Source organism: Simochromis diagramma, unplaced genomic scaffold (genome assembly GCF_900408965.1).
Source record: "Simochromis diagramma unplaced genomic scaffold, fSimDia1.1 OVJJ01000590.1, whole genome shotgun sequence".
NCBI lineage: Eukaryota > Metazoa > Chordata > Actinopteri > Cichliformes > Cichlidae > Simochromis > Simochromis diagramma.
The window spans coordinates 947885-964081 of NW_024387057.1; the positions used below are offsets into that span (position 1 = coordinate 947885).

The 16197-nt window shown below is 42.3% G+C and overlaps 1 protein-coding gene across 3 annotated transcripts; it reads left to right on the forward strand.

Annotated features, from left to right (window-relative positions):
* The first annotated feature begins 1131 nt into the window (after positions 1 to 1131).
* Positions 1132 to 14290, forward strand: shtn2 (shootin 2). Of its 3 annotated transcripts, XM_040045042.1 has the most exons (18): positions 1136 to 1402; positions 2398 to 2447; positions 2803 to 2863; positions 3059 to 3153; positions 3248 to 3364; positions 3395 to 3476; positions 3596 to 3693; positions 4756 to 4837; positions 5244 to 5338; positions 8357 to 8491; positions 8584 to 8737; positions 9019 to 9163; positions 9375 to 9436; positions 10810 to 10907; positions 11034 to 11054; positions 11154 to 11207; positions 11352 to 11502; positions 13866 to 14290. In XM_040045042.1, exons 1-18 carry the CDS (start codon positions 1363 to 1365, stop codon positions 14021 to 14023), a joined length of 1698 nt encoding a protein of 565 aa, XP_039900976.1. In that variant the 5' UTR covers positions 1136 to 1362; the 3' UTR covers positions 14024 to 14290. The 3 variants fall into 3 exon arrangements, with proteins under 3 accessions (XP_039900977.1, XP_039900976.1, XP_039900975.1); XM_040045043.1 differs by having other exon boundaries at positions 1132 to 1402; positions 3248 to 3476; positions 13896 to 14290; XM_040045041.1 differs by having other exon boundaries at positions 1139 to 1402; positions 3248 to 3476.
* The last annotated feature ends 1907 nt before the right edge of the window (positions 14291 to 16197 follow it).

Genomic DNA, 16197 nt, shown 5'->3' on the forward strand with positions numbered 1-16197 from the left:
AAGCATTTCAATGAGATCCTTTGATTAGCGTCCTGCTTTCATCAGGAATTATTGGAAATAATCATTGTCCCAGTGTTTGTGCTGGAAATGATGAATGCCAGCTTGTCGAGGGATTTAAAGAGAAACTACTTTCTGATTTTAATTGACATAAAATAAAGAAGCCAGTGGACACTTTGCTAATTTATTTCACAAGCTGGCTTCTTGGAGCATTATTTGACTCTCTTCCAACAATAATAGCTGTAATTATGGAATTAATAAAGACTCAAAGAAGTGCTATAGATTGTTTTTTTCTTTGACCTTATAGCTTCAAAGGAGACAATGAATTGTGGACAAGTACATAACTAGGTATGAAACATAAGGTTTGAAGGTCAATATTATATAATTATATATATATATATATATATATATATATATATATATATATATATATATATATATATATATATATATATATATATATATATTTGTAGTCTCTCTGAAGGCAGCAATACTGTGAAAATGCTAAATTTACTACGCTTTAACTTGTGACAATCTGCTAAAGAACCCCTGTAAAAATGTGTATTTGTTACTTTCAGGAGAAACAAATAGACTGAGTGGGATGGAGAGCCATGTTTTTTTTTCTTTTTCTTCACTAAAAATACTGTGATCTCCATATGACCCCTCATGCACCCTGAATCATCGACCCGCCCAGCTTGGAACTCCTAAAAATATACTCCCAGAAGGCAGGTGGATGAATAAAAGAGGAGTGAGGGTTCAGAAATTAGAAGTTTCTGTATGATTCACAGTAGAGAAATACGTGTCATCAGCATCACCATCATGCTCCCACCCATCGTTGTCATCTCCTGCATTATTACGCAGAAACGTGGCTCCTGTGGCAGATGTCTGATGCCTCAGAGGTCATGAACTCTGAGTGCAGATGCTGATAGAGGAGTGAAAGCAGCTTTGCCTTTGCCTCGGCTCCTTGAGTGACGTTGATCGTGCAGCAGAGAGACAGTGTCCTCCCTTAAAGACCACATGCATGGATTTTCCCCCTTTATATTATATGAATCAAAAAGGGAGGGGTGGGGGGTGTTATCTGTAATATCCAGCATCATTATTTGCATTAAGATATAATCTCATCCTTTTCATAAACTCTGGAGACGTGGTCTTGTGATTAGTAAGAAGCTTTCGACCGTACGCCAGGGGAAGGTTCCTCTTTTTCGAATCCTGGAAGTGGGGGAGGGTTTAAGCTGAAATTCCCTTTTGCTTCTTCATAATAAAGCCGTTGCTGTTCAGGAGAAAGTTGTGTTTTTGTGTGTGTGCTGGAACGTGTAGCTCTTTTTTTTTGTTTACTAAAGAGCGAAAAGTTGAAAGCATTGCAGGATGTGGGTACAAGATGAGGATGAGGACACTGCGGCTGCAGGTAAGACTCAATAATCTGGCCCTAAAGAGGTGCTGAAGGAGCTAAATAAAAGTTTCAGCATTTAAAACGTCAGAAAAATAAAAAAAATTTCACGTTGCGAGGATGTTCATTGTGTAGGTTTTCTAGTTGATGCACATTTTTTGTGTTTGATTGTTTACAACAGCTTTTGTTACCAGCTAAATTCGACTGTGTAAAATAAAATAATGCTAAAATTTCACTCACCCTGAATCCTCTGTAGAATTAACAAGAATGCAATTCTTATTATTTGCTATATAATTTCAAAAGAAACGCTCCAAAAGACCCTGCGCCACAAAACATGGTCTTGCGGTCCAGTTTGGTAGATTTCATTAGAGCAGGCGGGGCCTAGCAGACAGGCATAACCTCCATGACTTTTGATCTCATTGCAACTAAATCTTTTTTGACCCCCGCACAGCTGTCATGAAGTCGTACAGAGATGAGGAACATTTTTTCTGCTTTAAAACTCAGCATTTTAATGTGAGGGTCTATTGGTAATGACTTGCTTTTGGAGCCGGCCTCTCTGGCAGTGAGTTTCTTACACCTCAGTTTTTAAACAGCTTAAACAAAAGACATATGAGGGATTAATCTGTGACTTTTGGAGGTGCTGCTACACGTGTTGTTTAACCTGCACAAGCAGTGTAGTAGTTTTGGTTTCATAGATAATGTGCTGCAACAGGAATGACTATTCTGATCTGACGCTCAGCAAGAAAGAGGATTCTTTCTTTGATTTCAACACTGCTGACTCCTTAGTCTGTAGGACAAAGTGAAGTAACAATGGGAAACTTCAGTGAGTCACAGGCCACGGAAAGCGAAAACCTTTAAAGGTTCCTCATGTGATTTCCACTTCCCGTATTCCCCGCAGAGCACAACAACCTCATGGAGTTTCTCTTCTATTCATTCTGATCTTTGGTCGTCTGCCAGTGTCTTTTTTTTCAGGTGCCATTTCACAAGATAAAGTGTCATGTTTTTGCCCGCAGACTCGGATGAAGAGTTTGCTTTCTCCTCCGAAGATGAGGAAGACCTTCAGGTACTGATGTGACTGACACCTTTCACAGGAGGGATCGCTGAGCCCTGCTCAGGCTGGTGTACTGCTAGCTTGATGGAAGGGAAAAATTTGACTGACTCTGGTTTAGAAATCTTCCCCGTGTGCCAAGAGCCTGCTATTATAGAGAAAGGATAAAAATGAAATGACACAAAAATTAAACAAAATTGCCAAATCAAAATGGTCTAAAAAGCGCATAAACGTGATTACGTTGAAACGTAATTTCGCGCCTCAGCTGTCTGATAATGGAATAAAATGTGAATGAAAATCAGCTGTGTCAATTTGCCGTTGCTTGATTGATCTCTTTCTTCCGTTTTGCTGGTTGACATTTGATTGCCAGTGGCACATCCTGGAGAAGCAGAGGGACGAAGCCAATCAGAGGCTGTCGGAGTTGGAGGAAGGTGAGACTCTTCACTTCAAATATCAACGTTGTTTACATGTTTTTTAAATGACAGGACTGTGGGACAAACAAATGAGGAGCTTTCGCACAGGAAATTGTTGTGAATGTGTTTGTTTTGTGTGTTTTCTGAATGATTGTATCCTCTTCAGTATGCTTATATGAAGAGCTCGTGACTGACCACTGTGCTCTTTATCAGCTTCCAATCAGCTCCTGAAAGAGATCAACGTGCTGGAGATCCAGTTCCAGATAGAGCGCTCCTGCAGGGAGAGCGCTGAGGCACTGGCTCTCAAAGTATGTCTGTTAACTACTGGACTCTTTTTCCTTTCCTTTCCTTTTCTTCAGCACCTGAATCATCAGATCTCTATTTGATCTGGTTTTTCCCCAGGTGACCAAAGAGAACAAAGTCCTGAAGAGAAAGAGCCAGATGTTGTTGCCACTCATCGCTGAACTACCTGAAAACCTGCCTGATGTGACCTTTGACCCTGCGGTTAATGGTGACGAGGTGGATGGTGACGAGGTGGATGGTGACGAGGTGGATGGTGACGAGGTGGATGGTGCCGGAGGGAGCAGCAGCGAGGAGATGCTGCTGCTTGAGAGTCAAGCCAAGATCACAGGTTAGCTGGCACTACCCATGATATGAAAACAGCTATTTTGAAATTAGAATGGGAAAAAATAGAAAATAAAATCTTGTTATTTGCTTTGTTTTGTTTTTTGTTCCTGTCATGTGTGTCAGAGCTGCAGGCGTCTGTTGACGGTCTGCTGGCTGAGAAGCTTAAACTGGAGCAACAAGTGGAGGATCTGACCAGTGAGCAGACGCAGCTCAGAGAGCAGGTAATGTAGACAGTGTTTTTATATTTGTGGAGTCTGAGCACTTAAAGCAGGGGTGGGGAACTCCAGGCCTCGAGGGCCGGTGTCCTGCAGGTTTTAGATCTCACCCTGGGCAAACACACCGGACTCAAATGATTAGTTCATTACCAGGCCTCTGGAGAACTTCAAGACATGTTGAGGAGGTCATTTAGCCATTTAAATCAGCTGTGTTGGATCAAGGACACATCTAAAACCTGCAAGACCCCCCACCCCTGTCTTAAAGAATCCTACCAAACACAGTATGTAAAGATGCCTTAAAGCTACATTCTTTCTAATAGCCAGCAGGGGCCGACTCATCTAGCTATAAAATGAAATGGAATGGAATTAATGGGGAAATGGCCTGTGGCTCCCTTTACCCCGACCCTGAGTAAACACTTTTTCACTCTATGGTCTCAATCATTTGTTTAAAGTCTTATTGAATAATACATGTTGTCCATTTAGCAAATTATGGTTCCAATTAGTGTTCAGGAGGTCAATAAACAGCCTTTTATAGCACCCGTTGTGGCCGTAGCAATCTGCCGGTGTGAGCTTGTCGTGTACTTTTTTGATTTTTATCTCCTGGTGCTTTTGCCGTGGCCGGGTTGAAGACATGATTCTGACAGTTTTTACCACGCACAGGAGCTCAAAGATGATTCAGAAGGAGATGTTGAAACAGTATGAATCAGATTCTTTGGAGAAAATACAAAATACAAAAAAATAAAAGGACCTAGTCTGATGAGCTGGGAAACAGCCCGCCGGGTTGCTTTAGGACCGCCACGAAGTGACCGATCTGGAGACAACTCAAACACCAGGACCTCTGTCAGCTGCCGCACACGTTCATCCACCTTCCCCCTAAGCTCTTTAACCTTCGGGGTGACAGGCTGATCTCTGAGATACTCGTTGAGCTTGTCCAGCAGGTCAGCAGCACCCTCGAAGTCTCTCTGGGCAATGCACACGTCCAGATCCTCTGGCAGCTCCTGGATCCACTCAAGACTAATATTGTGTGTGTGTGTGTGTGTGTGTGTGTGTGTGTGTGTGTGTGTGTAGCTTGCTCTGGAGGTTGCAGAGAAGGAGGCCATTCTGAGGAAACTGAACAAACAAAACAAGACTGTAAATAAACTCAAACGAGGTAAGTCCTGATTAGATGAAACTGAAGACTGAAGATTACTTTCATTATTGATTCACTTAAAAAATCCTTTCATGAATCAACAGACTTGAGATTATTCATTTTTGTGGTTCATTAATTTTCCACACACAAACCAACACACACACACACACACACACACACACACACACACACACACACACACACACACACACACACACACACCACTTCTAGTTATGCAATTTTTTTCCATCTTATAGACATATCTGAGCCATATTTGGTACATTGTGTATTTTTAATTCATAAATGACATTTACCCCAAACCATTATGCAATCAGGAGTCTGCTTGCTTCTAAATCAAAAGCATCATAAATTCGTCATTAATATTTGTTTTGTGTGTCTCCCCCTCCCCCCTCGTGTGCACACCCAGTGTCCCAGCTTGTCACCGATGAGTTCACAGAAATGTCTCAGAAGCTGGAGCTGGAGCAGGGCCTCCGGCAACACGCTGAAGTCTTAGCCACCCAGGTGCGAGCGTGTGCGTGTATTTGTGTGTGTGTGTGTTTGTGTGTGTGTGTTTTCAGCACTGGACAAAACATTTTGTCATATATTCACACCTATATATACTGAGGGTGACAGGTCGTGCCACAGGAACGGGACAAGGAGTGTTAGCGCTGACCTTCGGGCGGGTGTGGGGAACGGACGGACACTCCAGTGAAAGGGGAGGGAGGGGGATGCACACACACATACACACACGCACACACGTTTCTGCTGTCGCACCGCAGCTGATGTGGCGGGACAGCACAAGAGGTCTCCATTCATCGTTTCTCACACCGACGACACTTTGGTCAAATGTGCGTCGCCTCTATGAAGAGACAAGACAAAAGCGCACACGCACTTGTACACATTGACGAAAAACATCAATTCACTTAAAAAACACACACACATACCCGAGCAGAATACACACACACACACAGCACAGTTGTTGCAGTCCCAGCTGCTCCCATAATGAAGGGCTTTTCTTTCCAAAAAAAAAAGCTGTCTCTCTTCCCATTTAGCCCCTCCCTGCGCCATAATTAGTGGTCATCACTGCCGCCGAAGGAGAATAGTGGTCTTTAAGCACAACCTGTCTTCGCCTGACACCTTTATGTTTTGCCGAGCATATAGCAATTGTCGCTTTTGTGCGCAGCCTCCTCCATTTACTGGACAGGCGCACAATGGGCTTCCTCACAGGGGTCCTTACCTGTGAAAAGGACCCCCGACTCTCCACACAATTCAGCCCCTTTACTCTCAATTCATGGTAAAAGACCCCCCTGCGCTGAATGCCTCTTGTGTGCACCACTATTTGTCTGTTTTCATGTGTTTTGAAAACAACAACCATTCACACCTCTCCTGTGTGATGCACGGTGGTATAATGATGCGGGGGCCTCAAACAGGAAACGATTTGGAGCTTTTTTTTTTTTTCTGTGTGTGCTTCTTTGTTCCTTTGTGTTGCAGTGTGTGTGCTCGGGGTGTGTGTGTGTGTTTGTATGTATGAAATAATTGTGCTAATTGCTGTGTGAAAATTGCTCTCTGCTAAAGGGAGCCCACAGATTGAAGCAGTGTAATTTGCAGCGCGGAGCCTCGTGCTGCATGCTCCGACACCAAGCTGCTGCTTCAGTTTGTCCCAATAGTAAAAACACAGAAATGAAAACCTCATTTTCTCACACTTCCTGTTCTCTGATCACGGACCTGCTCTCAAAAAAAAATCTAGAAAATCTATCAGAGAGACGCCCATTATAAGCAGAGTGCACCGAGGTCACGTCCCTTGTATTGTTTTGAGGGGAATTAAAGGGTATTAGGGGCAGTTACACACAAAATAATACGTAGCAGGTTTTCTTAGCTGATTTTATTTTGGATCTGGCTATTTGTGTCATTTAAATTAACCATCACCACCACACCAGACCATCTCTAAGGTTATAATTATCTCTGTCAGGATACTTCTTTAGGTGTGGTCAGCTTTTTTTTTTTTTTTTGTGTCACTTACAGTGTTTTGGTTGGGGAACACATTACAAGACTATGTGGACAAAGTACTGTGCCACCTACAGATGATATCAACAGCAGCTGCTCAGCTGTGGACCCCCATGTCAGGAAATGACATGGGGGTCATGTAATGTAATGTAATGACATCTCGGTTTTGATGTCATTGTTGTTCTTTTCCCATTGTTCATGTTTTGTTTTTGTTTCCTGCCTTTCTTTGTCCTACATGCTTCCACTTCCTGTTTTACTTTGGCAACTGCTTTTCCTTGCGTGTCTCCCGTGCCTTGATTTCCTGTCTCTGTCTTCTCTCTGAATGACTGATCCTTCCTGTGTCTAATTCAACTGTCTGTGTGCATTAGAGGCGAGCTCCTCGATCCAAATATCGATAGCACCGATACCAATGTTGGTATTGGTATTCGATCGATACCAGCACGACACAATTGTGCTAATTGTTGTGGAAAATTTAGTGGTCATAAATATGTGTTCAGAATTAGCATCCAGCTCAAAAATCACGACAAACTGCTCTGTCCTACATAAGCTGTCTTTACGGTACTGTTATCGGTATTGGTATCAGCAATCCTGGCTTTGTATTTACTTGGTATCAGATCAATAGTAACATTTGCAGTATTGCGAAGCACGATCATTCTGCACTTCTTTTGGCTACACATGTGCATTAATTCTCTTAACCACTTATTCAAGTTAGGGATAGAGGAGCTTGAGGATCACAGGGGCCCAGCTCACCCTGGACAGGCTGCTGGTTTGTCACATGGTCAACACAGAGAGACACACCTGCAGCCAATTTGCAATCACCAGTTAACCTAATGCTCATATTGCTGGACACGAGAGGAAACCAGAAAACCAACTGGCACATGGAAAATGTTTGAATACACGAAAGCTCCCAGCCATTCAGAAGGTTCAAACCAAGAAGCCTCTTGCTGTGAGACAACAGTGCTAACTGCGTCTCCCTTATCGGTTCGAAAACTAATCAAATCTGCTCAAACCCAGCATTTTGCCTATATAACTGTGTGCACAACTAGCACAACATTAACACATGTCACAAACGCCTGTGCAAAAGAGCAAAAGGTTTGTTTAGAGCACTCTGCTGATTGAGGAGATCTACACAGCAATGATTAAGCACAGCTGGTGTATTCATTTTCCACAGCAGAGAAGAAAGAAGCACATTTTCCAAATGATTCAAGGCAAAGTCAGATATTTTTTTTTTGTCACAATGCGAGAACAATGATGCTTTGTCTCACAGCAAAATAATCCTGTTCGCATTGCCGCTGCTCTTCAGTGAAGCCGATGAGTAATACGTAACAAAGCTTCCAAGTCATTGTTCAGTCAAACGCTGGTTTGACAACCACCTGCTGGGAGACAATCAGCAACCAGTCCTTTAGATCTCACTTCATCTTTCCTCTAATTATGGTTCATTGTCAGTGATGTATTTCTTTTCCATTTTCTTAGAAACAAAGAATCCAAATATGTGTTGAAATTGTCAAAGCTCCATTTATTTCTCTCCCCCATCAGATGATCCTGGAACAGAAGGCGGCCCAGGCCTCAGAGACAGACCTGAAAATGCAGGTGCAGCTGGAGCAGGCACTGCAACAGATATCCCAACTTAGCACAGCCCTGTGTGACATACAACTCTACTACCAGGACCGGGTGGGTAAACGTGATCACTGAGAGTGTCACGATAACAGAACATAGTGGAAATAACTGATGTCTTCATCATGCCTCTGCTCTCCTGTGATCAGTTAAAACAGAGCCAGAGTGCTGTGGAGGAGAGCAGTGCCCTCTCTGAGCTGCAGAACCTGAGAGAGCAGCTGGAGAAGAGCGAGGAGGAGAGGAAGACTTTAGAAACTCAGCTATCTGACGCTAACAGCTTGGTCACCCAGCTCCAGGAAGAAGGTACTCCCTTGTGCCTGAAGATACGACCTTATCACAACAAAATAACTGTACATGACATGGAATACATTTTAGAAAAGTCTTCTGATGTCTTAGAAATATTCAGGTTCTCTTGAAGCAGTGATTGGAGGTCATCACCTTCAAACGGATGTGCAACCAGTGATTCGCTTCCAGCGTGCCCCTGTGCCTCATCAGTTTGAGCACCGGTGCATTAAAGAGACTTTTAATCAGCTCATCCATATGAGCTTTTGTTATTTCCCATTCTCTATTCTCTTTCTTTTTAGTGAAAGAGTTACAACAGACACTCAACAGCGATGATAAAAGTGATGAACCAGGAGAGAAAGCCATTCCTGACTCCGTTTCACTGCCTCCTCTCCCTCTCCCTCCTCCGCCTCCTCCACCTCCTCCGCCTCCCACTACTGTTACCAAGTATGAAAAACTAAAGCCATAGCTTCGTCTACTACTAAGAATACAAGTCTAAGTTTCACAGGATGGTTTCAGATATTGAATGCACATCAGCTGAGTTAAGTTGGTTGTGATTATGCTGGTGAGGATGATGTTTTAATATTAAATGTCCATATGTAAAACTCAATGGTCGACTGATTTCAGAGACTTAATCCCTTTCTCTGCCTCCCGCTAGCTTTAAGGATTTCCTGAAGAGCAGGAAGAAACATGGTGCCAAGGCTGCTGATGATTTAAACAGTACGTCTAACCACACGCAACATAACCTTCAGCATAAAGCACTGAGATTTAACAGGGACTCTGCTTTAATCTTAGATTATCGATGAGATCCCTCATCTTGATATATGTCCTGTGTTCCTGGAAAGCATCTTAATTTTTTCAGGCAGTAATTCTACAGCATCTCTTCTTTGCATAAAACATTTGATGGAACAAACATACAAAACACGCAAATATACACAGACCCCTGACAGTGCAGTAAATAACACTGATTATGTCTTCATCATGACACCTGTTAGTAGGTGGGAAATATTTGGGTGCAAGTGAACATTTTACCATGAAAGTTGATGCTAGAAGCAGAAAAAATGGGCAAGCGTATGGATTTGAGTGATTTTGACTCACTGTGATGGCTAGATGACAGGGTCATAACATCTCTAAAATTGCAGCTCTCGTGGGGTGTTCAGAGACTCCCGTGGTCAGTGTCTATCAAAAGCTGTCCAAGGAACAGCGGTGATGCGGTGACGGGCTCATGGATGGCCAAGGCTCATTGATTCACATTGAGTGAAGGCTGACCTGTGTGGTCTAAACAGACGAGCTACTGTAGCTCAAATTGCTGAAAATGTTCTGATAGAAAGAGAGCATCACAATTTGTTGAGTATGGTCCGCAAAGCCACAGACCAGTCAGGGTGTCCATGCTGACCCATGTCCACCTCTGAAAGTACCAACAATGGGCATGTGAGCATCAGAACTGGAGTATGGAGCAATGAAAGAAAGTGGCCTGATTTGAGAAATCACATTTTCTTTCACATCACCTGGATGGCCAGTTGTGTGCATTAGTTACCTGGGGAACACCAGGCACCAGGATGCACTATGGGAAGAAAGCAAGTTGGCGGAAGCAGTGTGATGCACTGGGCAATGTTCTGCTGGAAGACCTCAGGTCCTGTCATCTATGTGAATGTTACTTTGAAATGTACCACCTACCTAAGCATTGTTGCAGACCATGTTCACCCTTTGCTCCTCCTCAAACCTAAATGGTTTGAGGAGCACAACAACGAGTTTGAGGTGTTGAATTGGCCTCCAAATTCCTTAGATGTCAATCCAATCGGGCATCTGTGGGATGTGCTGGACAAACAAGTCCATGGGGGCCTCAAATCACTTTTTACAGGACTTGCGAGATCTGTTGCTAACACAGCTACAGGGTCTAGTGGAGGCCCTGCCTTGATGGGTCAGGACTGTTTTGGCATCAAAAGGAGAATATTAGGCAGGCGGTCATAATGTTATACCTAAATAGTGGAAGTTGTCAAAATAGGGACAATACACCACACTGATTTAAAAAAAACTGTCATAGAAGACTAAGAAAGCAATCTCAGCACCAATATTCATTTTCATTACTTAAGAAGCAGCTCCCTTGTTGGACATGAAGGCAAGAGCAGTGGATGAAATGATGGAGAGAATAAAGAAAGGCATCGTCCTGAGACCTATGAAGAGAATACAGGTAGAAAAGTCGCACTGTGAATTGACATTTGATATATCAGTGTTTTCCAAAGAAACTGATAAAAAAGCATAGCCTGCAGAAATAAATATAAACTCTGTCTCATAACCATCTAACTTCTTCCCACAGGAGGACGACAGTTCCTGGAAGGTCAGTTATCCCGCCGTTCTTCATTTTCTGTTATAACACAGCTGTGATCTGTGTCAGTGACAGATATATTTTTTTTTGCAATCCACACTTTTCTTACAGGACCAGAAAAGTGACAACAGAAAGTCAGCCATCCTGGAGTTGAAAGGAATGCTGGTAATAACTATAAAATCAAATTTCACTGTGGGCTGAAAGTCACATCCGTGTTGCAAAAGAAAAAAAAAAACCTTACAGCCGTGAGCGATGCATGGCAGCTTGACCTGCTGTGTTTGATCCATCTTTAACTATTTAATACATCAGGACAACATGAAGCGTCAGCACCTCCGCAGAGTGCCATCCAGGAGGGGAACTGGCCGAAATGTGGGCGAAGCAGAGCTCCTGATGGTGCTCCAGAGGAGGAGGAGAGCAATGGGAGACAATCAGGAACCACCACCCTCAAATCAACCACAGGGTACGCTGACAAGCATGGTGTTTTCTTAACCATATACTATACCTTCACAGTGTGACGCTGGCTAATTATAAATGGCCTGTCTGCCATTAATACATGAATGATTCATGCTTAATTAAGGCTTCAAAGAACAGAGAGTGATTTTTTTAAAGGTTTTACAACACTTGTTTTTGGAAAAAAAGCATCTATTATCACACAATATCCGATTTTGTTCTATCTAAAACATGAAAACATAGCTGCCAAAACAAATACTGGGTTTTGTGCATGTGTTCCCACACTCAGCAAAATGACAGCTCAGGTGCCTTTATAATCTTATGTTCTTCTAGTACTCTTTAATCAGCTTAAATTACAATGAGATCACAATAAATTGATTCTAATTTGTTTATTAGATCGTTTTCTTACATTATTTGTGCTTTCAGGTGCAAAGCACGAGCACAAACAGATGAATACACTTTTTTAGCCTTACAGAACACTCAAAGCTCTTTTAACTACAAGTCACACTTTAACTGTGTGCACTTGAGGCTCTTTATTTACCTCACATCCATGACCAATTTAGATCGCCATTTAACCCAACAAGTCTTTGGAGTGTGTGAGGAAGCCTTAGTCTCCAGAGAAAACCTGCTTCAATGGGTTTAACATGCAAGCTCCACACAGAAAAGCCCGACCAAGGATAAACACGCGAGTCTTCTTGCTGTGAGGCGACAGTGCTAACCACTCCACCACCATGCCACCAGTTCTGATTGTATGTCTGCTCCAAGGCACTGTCTCTCAAGGCACCCTCTGACTTCTGTGTGTCCTCTGTTGCTTATGTGCACCACATATAATTTCTATGCCAGGTATTTCAAACATAAGGTTGGGGGAACCAGAGTCTCCAATCTGGATTTTGTTCAAATATTTGTCATATATTAAAATGGGGCGCATTAACCTGAACTATAAGGGTTAAGTGGATCGGTCTTACTGTTGTTGTTTGTTAATTGTGCCTATTGTATATAAATATGATGCATTTGTTTCCCTGCTCAATGAGGCCAGTTTAATTTGCCTTCCATACGTCCCACTCTGATATCTCATAAATGCTGTCAGATTGGGCACAAACATTCACTTTGACTCAAAGATGAGTGGAACTTGGTGGTGGAAGGTCAGCGTTACTCTGACCTCACAAAACAGCTTTGGACTTTACATGGAGACTTCATTTACCAACTAGACACAATTTCACAGAAATGTCTGATAGTGTAGAACGATGAAGATGTTACCATTTATATCAACCTGCTCTCATCTCAAGACATCGGATCCTGCCGTTTTGTCTGAAGCTGATGATGTCAGAGAAATGCAGTGGGTTCTGTTTGATGGGTCAAGACCTGCGAGGAAGTAGGAGTGACAGTGATGCAGATCATCAGTTTGTCAGTGAGCCATTTCTTACCATCTGTTTAGGTTTGCTTTCACTTGCTGTTTATCTTAGCGTTGGAAATATACCCATTAAATCATAAACCCTGCACAGTGAAAAATAATGCATGTGTGTGTTCAATGCACATCAAAAATAACACACCCACTGCATTTAAATGTTTAATAAAGAAGGGTTTCTGTGCATAAATGACAAGCTGGGAGTGACATTTGTCTCCTGATTGCTGTGGGTGGCGTCTTGGCACCAAGACCTAAGGACACCTTTGCGCTTGTCTCCATGTCGCTAGCGGCTTGTGACAACACTAAAAAGGTCAAAAGTCAACTTCACTGTGGCTACATTTCACATGTGGTAGGGTACTGAATAGGTGACGCTGATTGGTTGTAAAGATCTTCTGTGCTGCTGGGTTGAAGACGTATGCGAGCCAGCCCTTCTGTAGTATTGATGGCTCTCATGATTATAACTTAGTCGTCCAAAAATAAATGCACGTGACACGTTTCATTAAACTCAAAGTGTTAGTGCAAATAGCACATGAGTCTAGGGCAGATGTGAGTGGTTGGTGGCTTACAACCAGGAGGTTAGTTACAAATGCAAAGTGCCTACCAGGATGTAACCAGGACATATGCTTTTAGATATTTTTCATTAGTTTAAAATAAAGAGAGAAATTCTAGATGCCAGCTTTTAGTATTTGTTTGCATTAATACTTCTAGTGATCTTCATCCACTTATTTTTAAAAAAAGGAAAGAAGTTATGCAAATTCACTGTTAAAAGGGAAAGATACAGACACAAAAGGGAGAAATAACTGGCTCCCTTTCAGGCCGAGAGCCATTTCGCTCCCTCTGACTTACCTATATTTCCTAATCAGAGAAAACCTCTCTATTCTCTACCTGCTTTCAGTTGTTTTAGCCCACCCTTTAGCTCCCATTTTCAGACTCGTGCCTAAAATGAATATACGGTGATCTCTGTGCAGATGTCCAACCAGGTTTGCCGTGTGTTCCAGTGGCAGGCGACGCTCCCTGGGCAGGTGAGAGCGGCAGCGCCCCTGTGCTCCGGAGGCTGAAGCAGAACCGAGAGAAGAGAGACTCTCGCATCAGAGCATCAGCACTGTTCATCAGTCACCAAGCCTGACGGCTGTGAGAGGAGGACATGCTGGTTGCTATTATTATTATTATTATTATTATTATTATTGTTATTATGATACTGCAGGTTTATATGACAATAGACCAAAGATGATTGAGCAAACTACGCATGTTTGACTTTAAAAGAATCCATTTTATCTTTACATCTTTCGGTATTTAAATGCACTGCCTCCTTGGTGTCTTACAACAAACCAGCACTGCCTGACTTGCCTTGAAAATTTTAAATAAAAACTTTAGCTGTCAGCTCTCTATCCGACAGCAGTTGCTTGTGTTTGTTTTATCTTCTTGAGGGAATCCGAGGGTCAGGATTATATCGTAAACGAACATTAAATCTTGCATTTCCAGCTACAGAAAAACAAAGAAAAGCATTTTTCAAATGCCGTTTAACCCAGGTCTATAAAAACCTTGTTGCGTGTCAAAGGAAATGGCACTCTTTCAGCCGTATTTAATAGCCAGCATCATCCCTTTCAGAAACTGGGATTTCAGCTGATCTAAGTGCAGAAAATAGATGGAAAATAGCCCGAGCCATTAAAGGAAACACTTGCGTGAATGTGATTGCCCGCTCCTCTCCCAAGGTGTCTGTCTCTTAAAGCTCGATCCAGCAGAAGAATAGTGGCTGCTATTCATTTGGACACATTAAAGCTGTCGCACCGAGAGCCCAGAGGTGCTGCTGAGATAAGAGCCTCGGGTGATCTGTGTGTGTCCCCCCTGAAAGTTTCTTTAAAATGTAGCAGGCTGCCTTTTGTTTTCTCACCTCCACACAGGTCCTGCATATATATGTGCGCATGCATGCATACATGAATGAATCCATGCACCTTCACACTGTGCTACCTGCCTCCCTGTCTATCTGCGTTTGTTAAAAGCGTTTGAAAAGAGGATGAAATTACTCCCACCTTTGACTTTGACACCATTTTACTGTCTTCACACTGTTTCACATTATATATTTACTTTATTTGGCTCTGTACCAGAAGGTCTGCCTTTTCACTCTTAATCATGCATTTTTTATGGGTTTATATCTCAGTCTCAGAAGTGTCAGGCTTTGAGACATAGTGTGTACTCGCGTCTTTCTAGCTGTTGAATCCATGCACACAAAAGCTCGTGTCTAAGTGCGAGAGAAAGAAACGAAGCCCTCTGAAAAGGATCCTATAGATACAGATGATATTAAAGATGTGTCATTGACTCACACTGAGGTGAGATTCAAATAATGTAAATTAATTTTCCTCTTAATGTGTTTTTCTTTAACTATAAATGCGCGCTGATTTCCTTGCAATGAGCTCTAATCGTGGCTGCTATTAAACCCACTTCTAAGTCTACGTATCCTGAATCAAATTTAACTGAGCCAGTGGCCCATTCTTCAGAAACGAACACAGAGATCTGGTCTTCTTGGTTAAAACTAATTTTTGTATTCATCAGCTTCCTACAGGGGAGGCTGAAAAACTGCTTTAAGCTGCAGAATAAAATAATTACACAGATATTGTTAATCTAAAGTATATACAATGTGGCTACTTGGGGACCAAGAGAAACGAGGTTTGACGTCCTACTGCTGCTGATGTCTGTGGTTTGTATATTTAATTAACGGTGGAAATACTTAGAGCACACATTTTCCTCACTTTTTCTTACAGATTTCCCGCCATCATGAGCTATAGTAGGAAATATTTTGACTTCATAAGGACACATTTGGTCTTACAGCTGTGGAAGCCTGAAACTGCCATAATTAAACACGAATAAATAAAAAACTAAATAAAGAAGTAAAGAATACCCATTAAATAAATCTGCTTCTATTAAAAGCCTCAAAAGTATAAAAATGACAAAATCTACGTTTTAAATAAATTAATACAACTGAAAATGAAATGTTAATGTCACTAACAGGTGAATTAATGCTAACTCTGAGATTCTATCTCAGCTGTCACGTGGTTGCTGGTCTGCAGCATGACCAACATGCACACTCACACCTACTCTTAATTTAGAATCACCAGTTGACATGAGATGCATGTCTGTGGACTGTGGGAGGAAGCCCATGCAGCCCATACAGAGCGTCCAAACCTGACACAGCTGGCTGGCAGGTTTGAACCACTGTACGCTCGTGCTGTGAGGCTGTAGTGCTAACCACTGCACTGCTGTAACTGCTTTAATATAAACATTCATATCACATTTTTGGCGCAT

Coding starts and splice junctions, on each gene's coding strand:
- shtn2 (XM_040045041.1), top strand. CDS start 1,363: ATGTGGGTACAAGATGAGGATGAGGACACTGCGGCTGCAG. Junction 4,838..5,243: donor TGTAAATAAACTCAAACGAG/GTAAGTCCTGAT, acceptor GTGCACACCCAG/TGTCCCAGCTTGTCACCGAT. Junction 8,738..9,018: donor CACCCAGCTCCAGGAAGAAG/GTACTCCCTTGT, acceptor CTTTCTTTTTAG/TGAAAGAGTTACAACAGACA.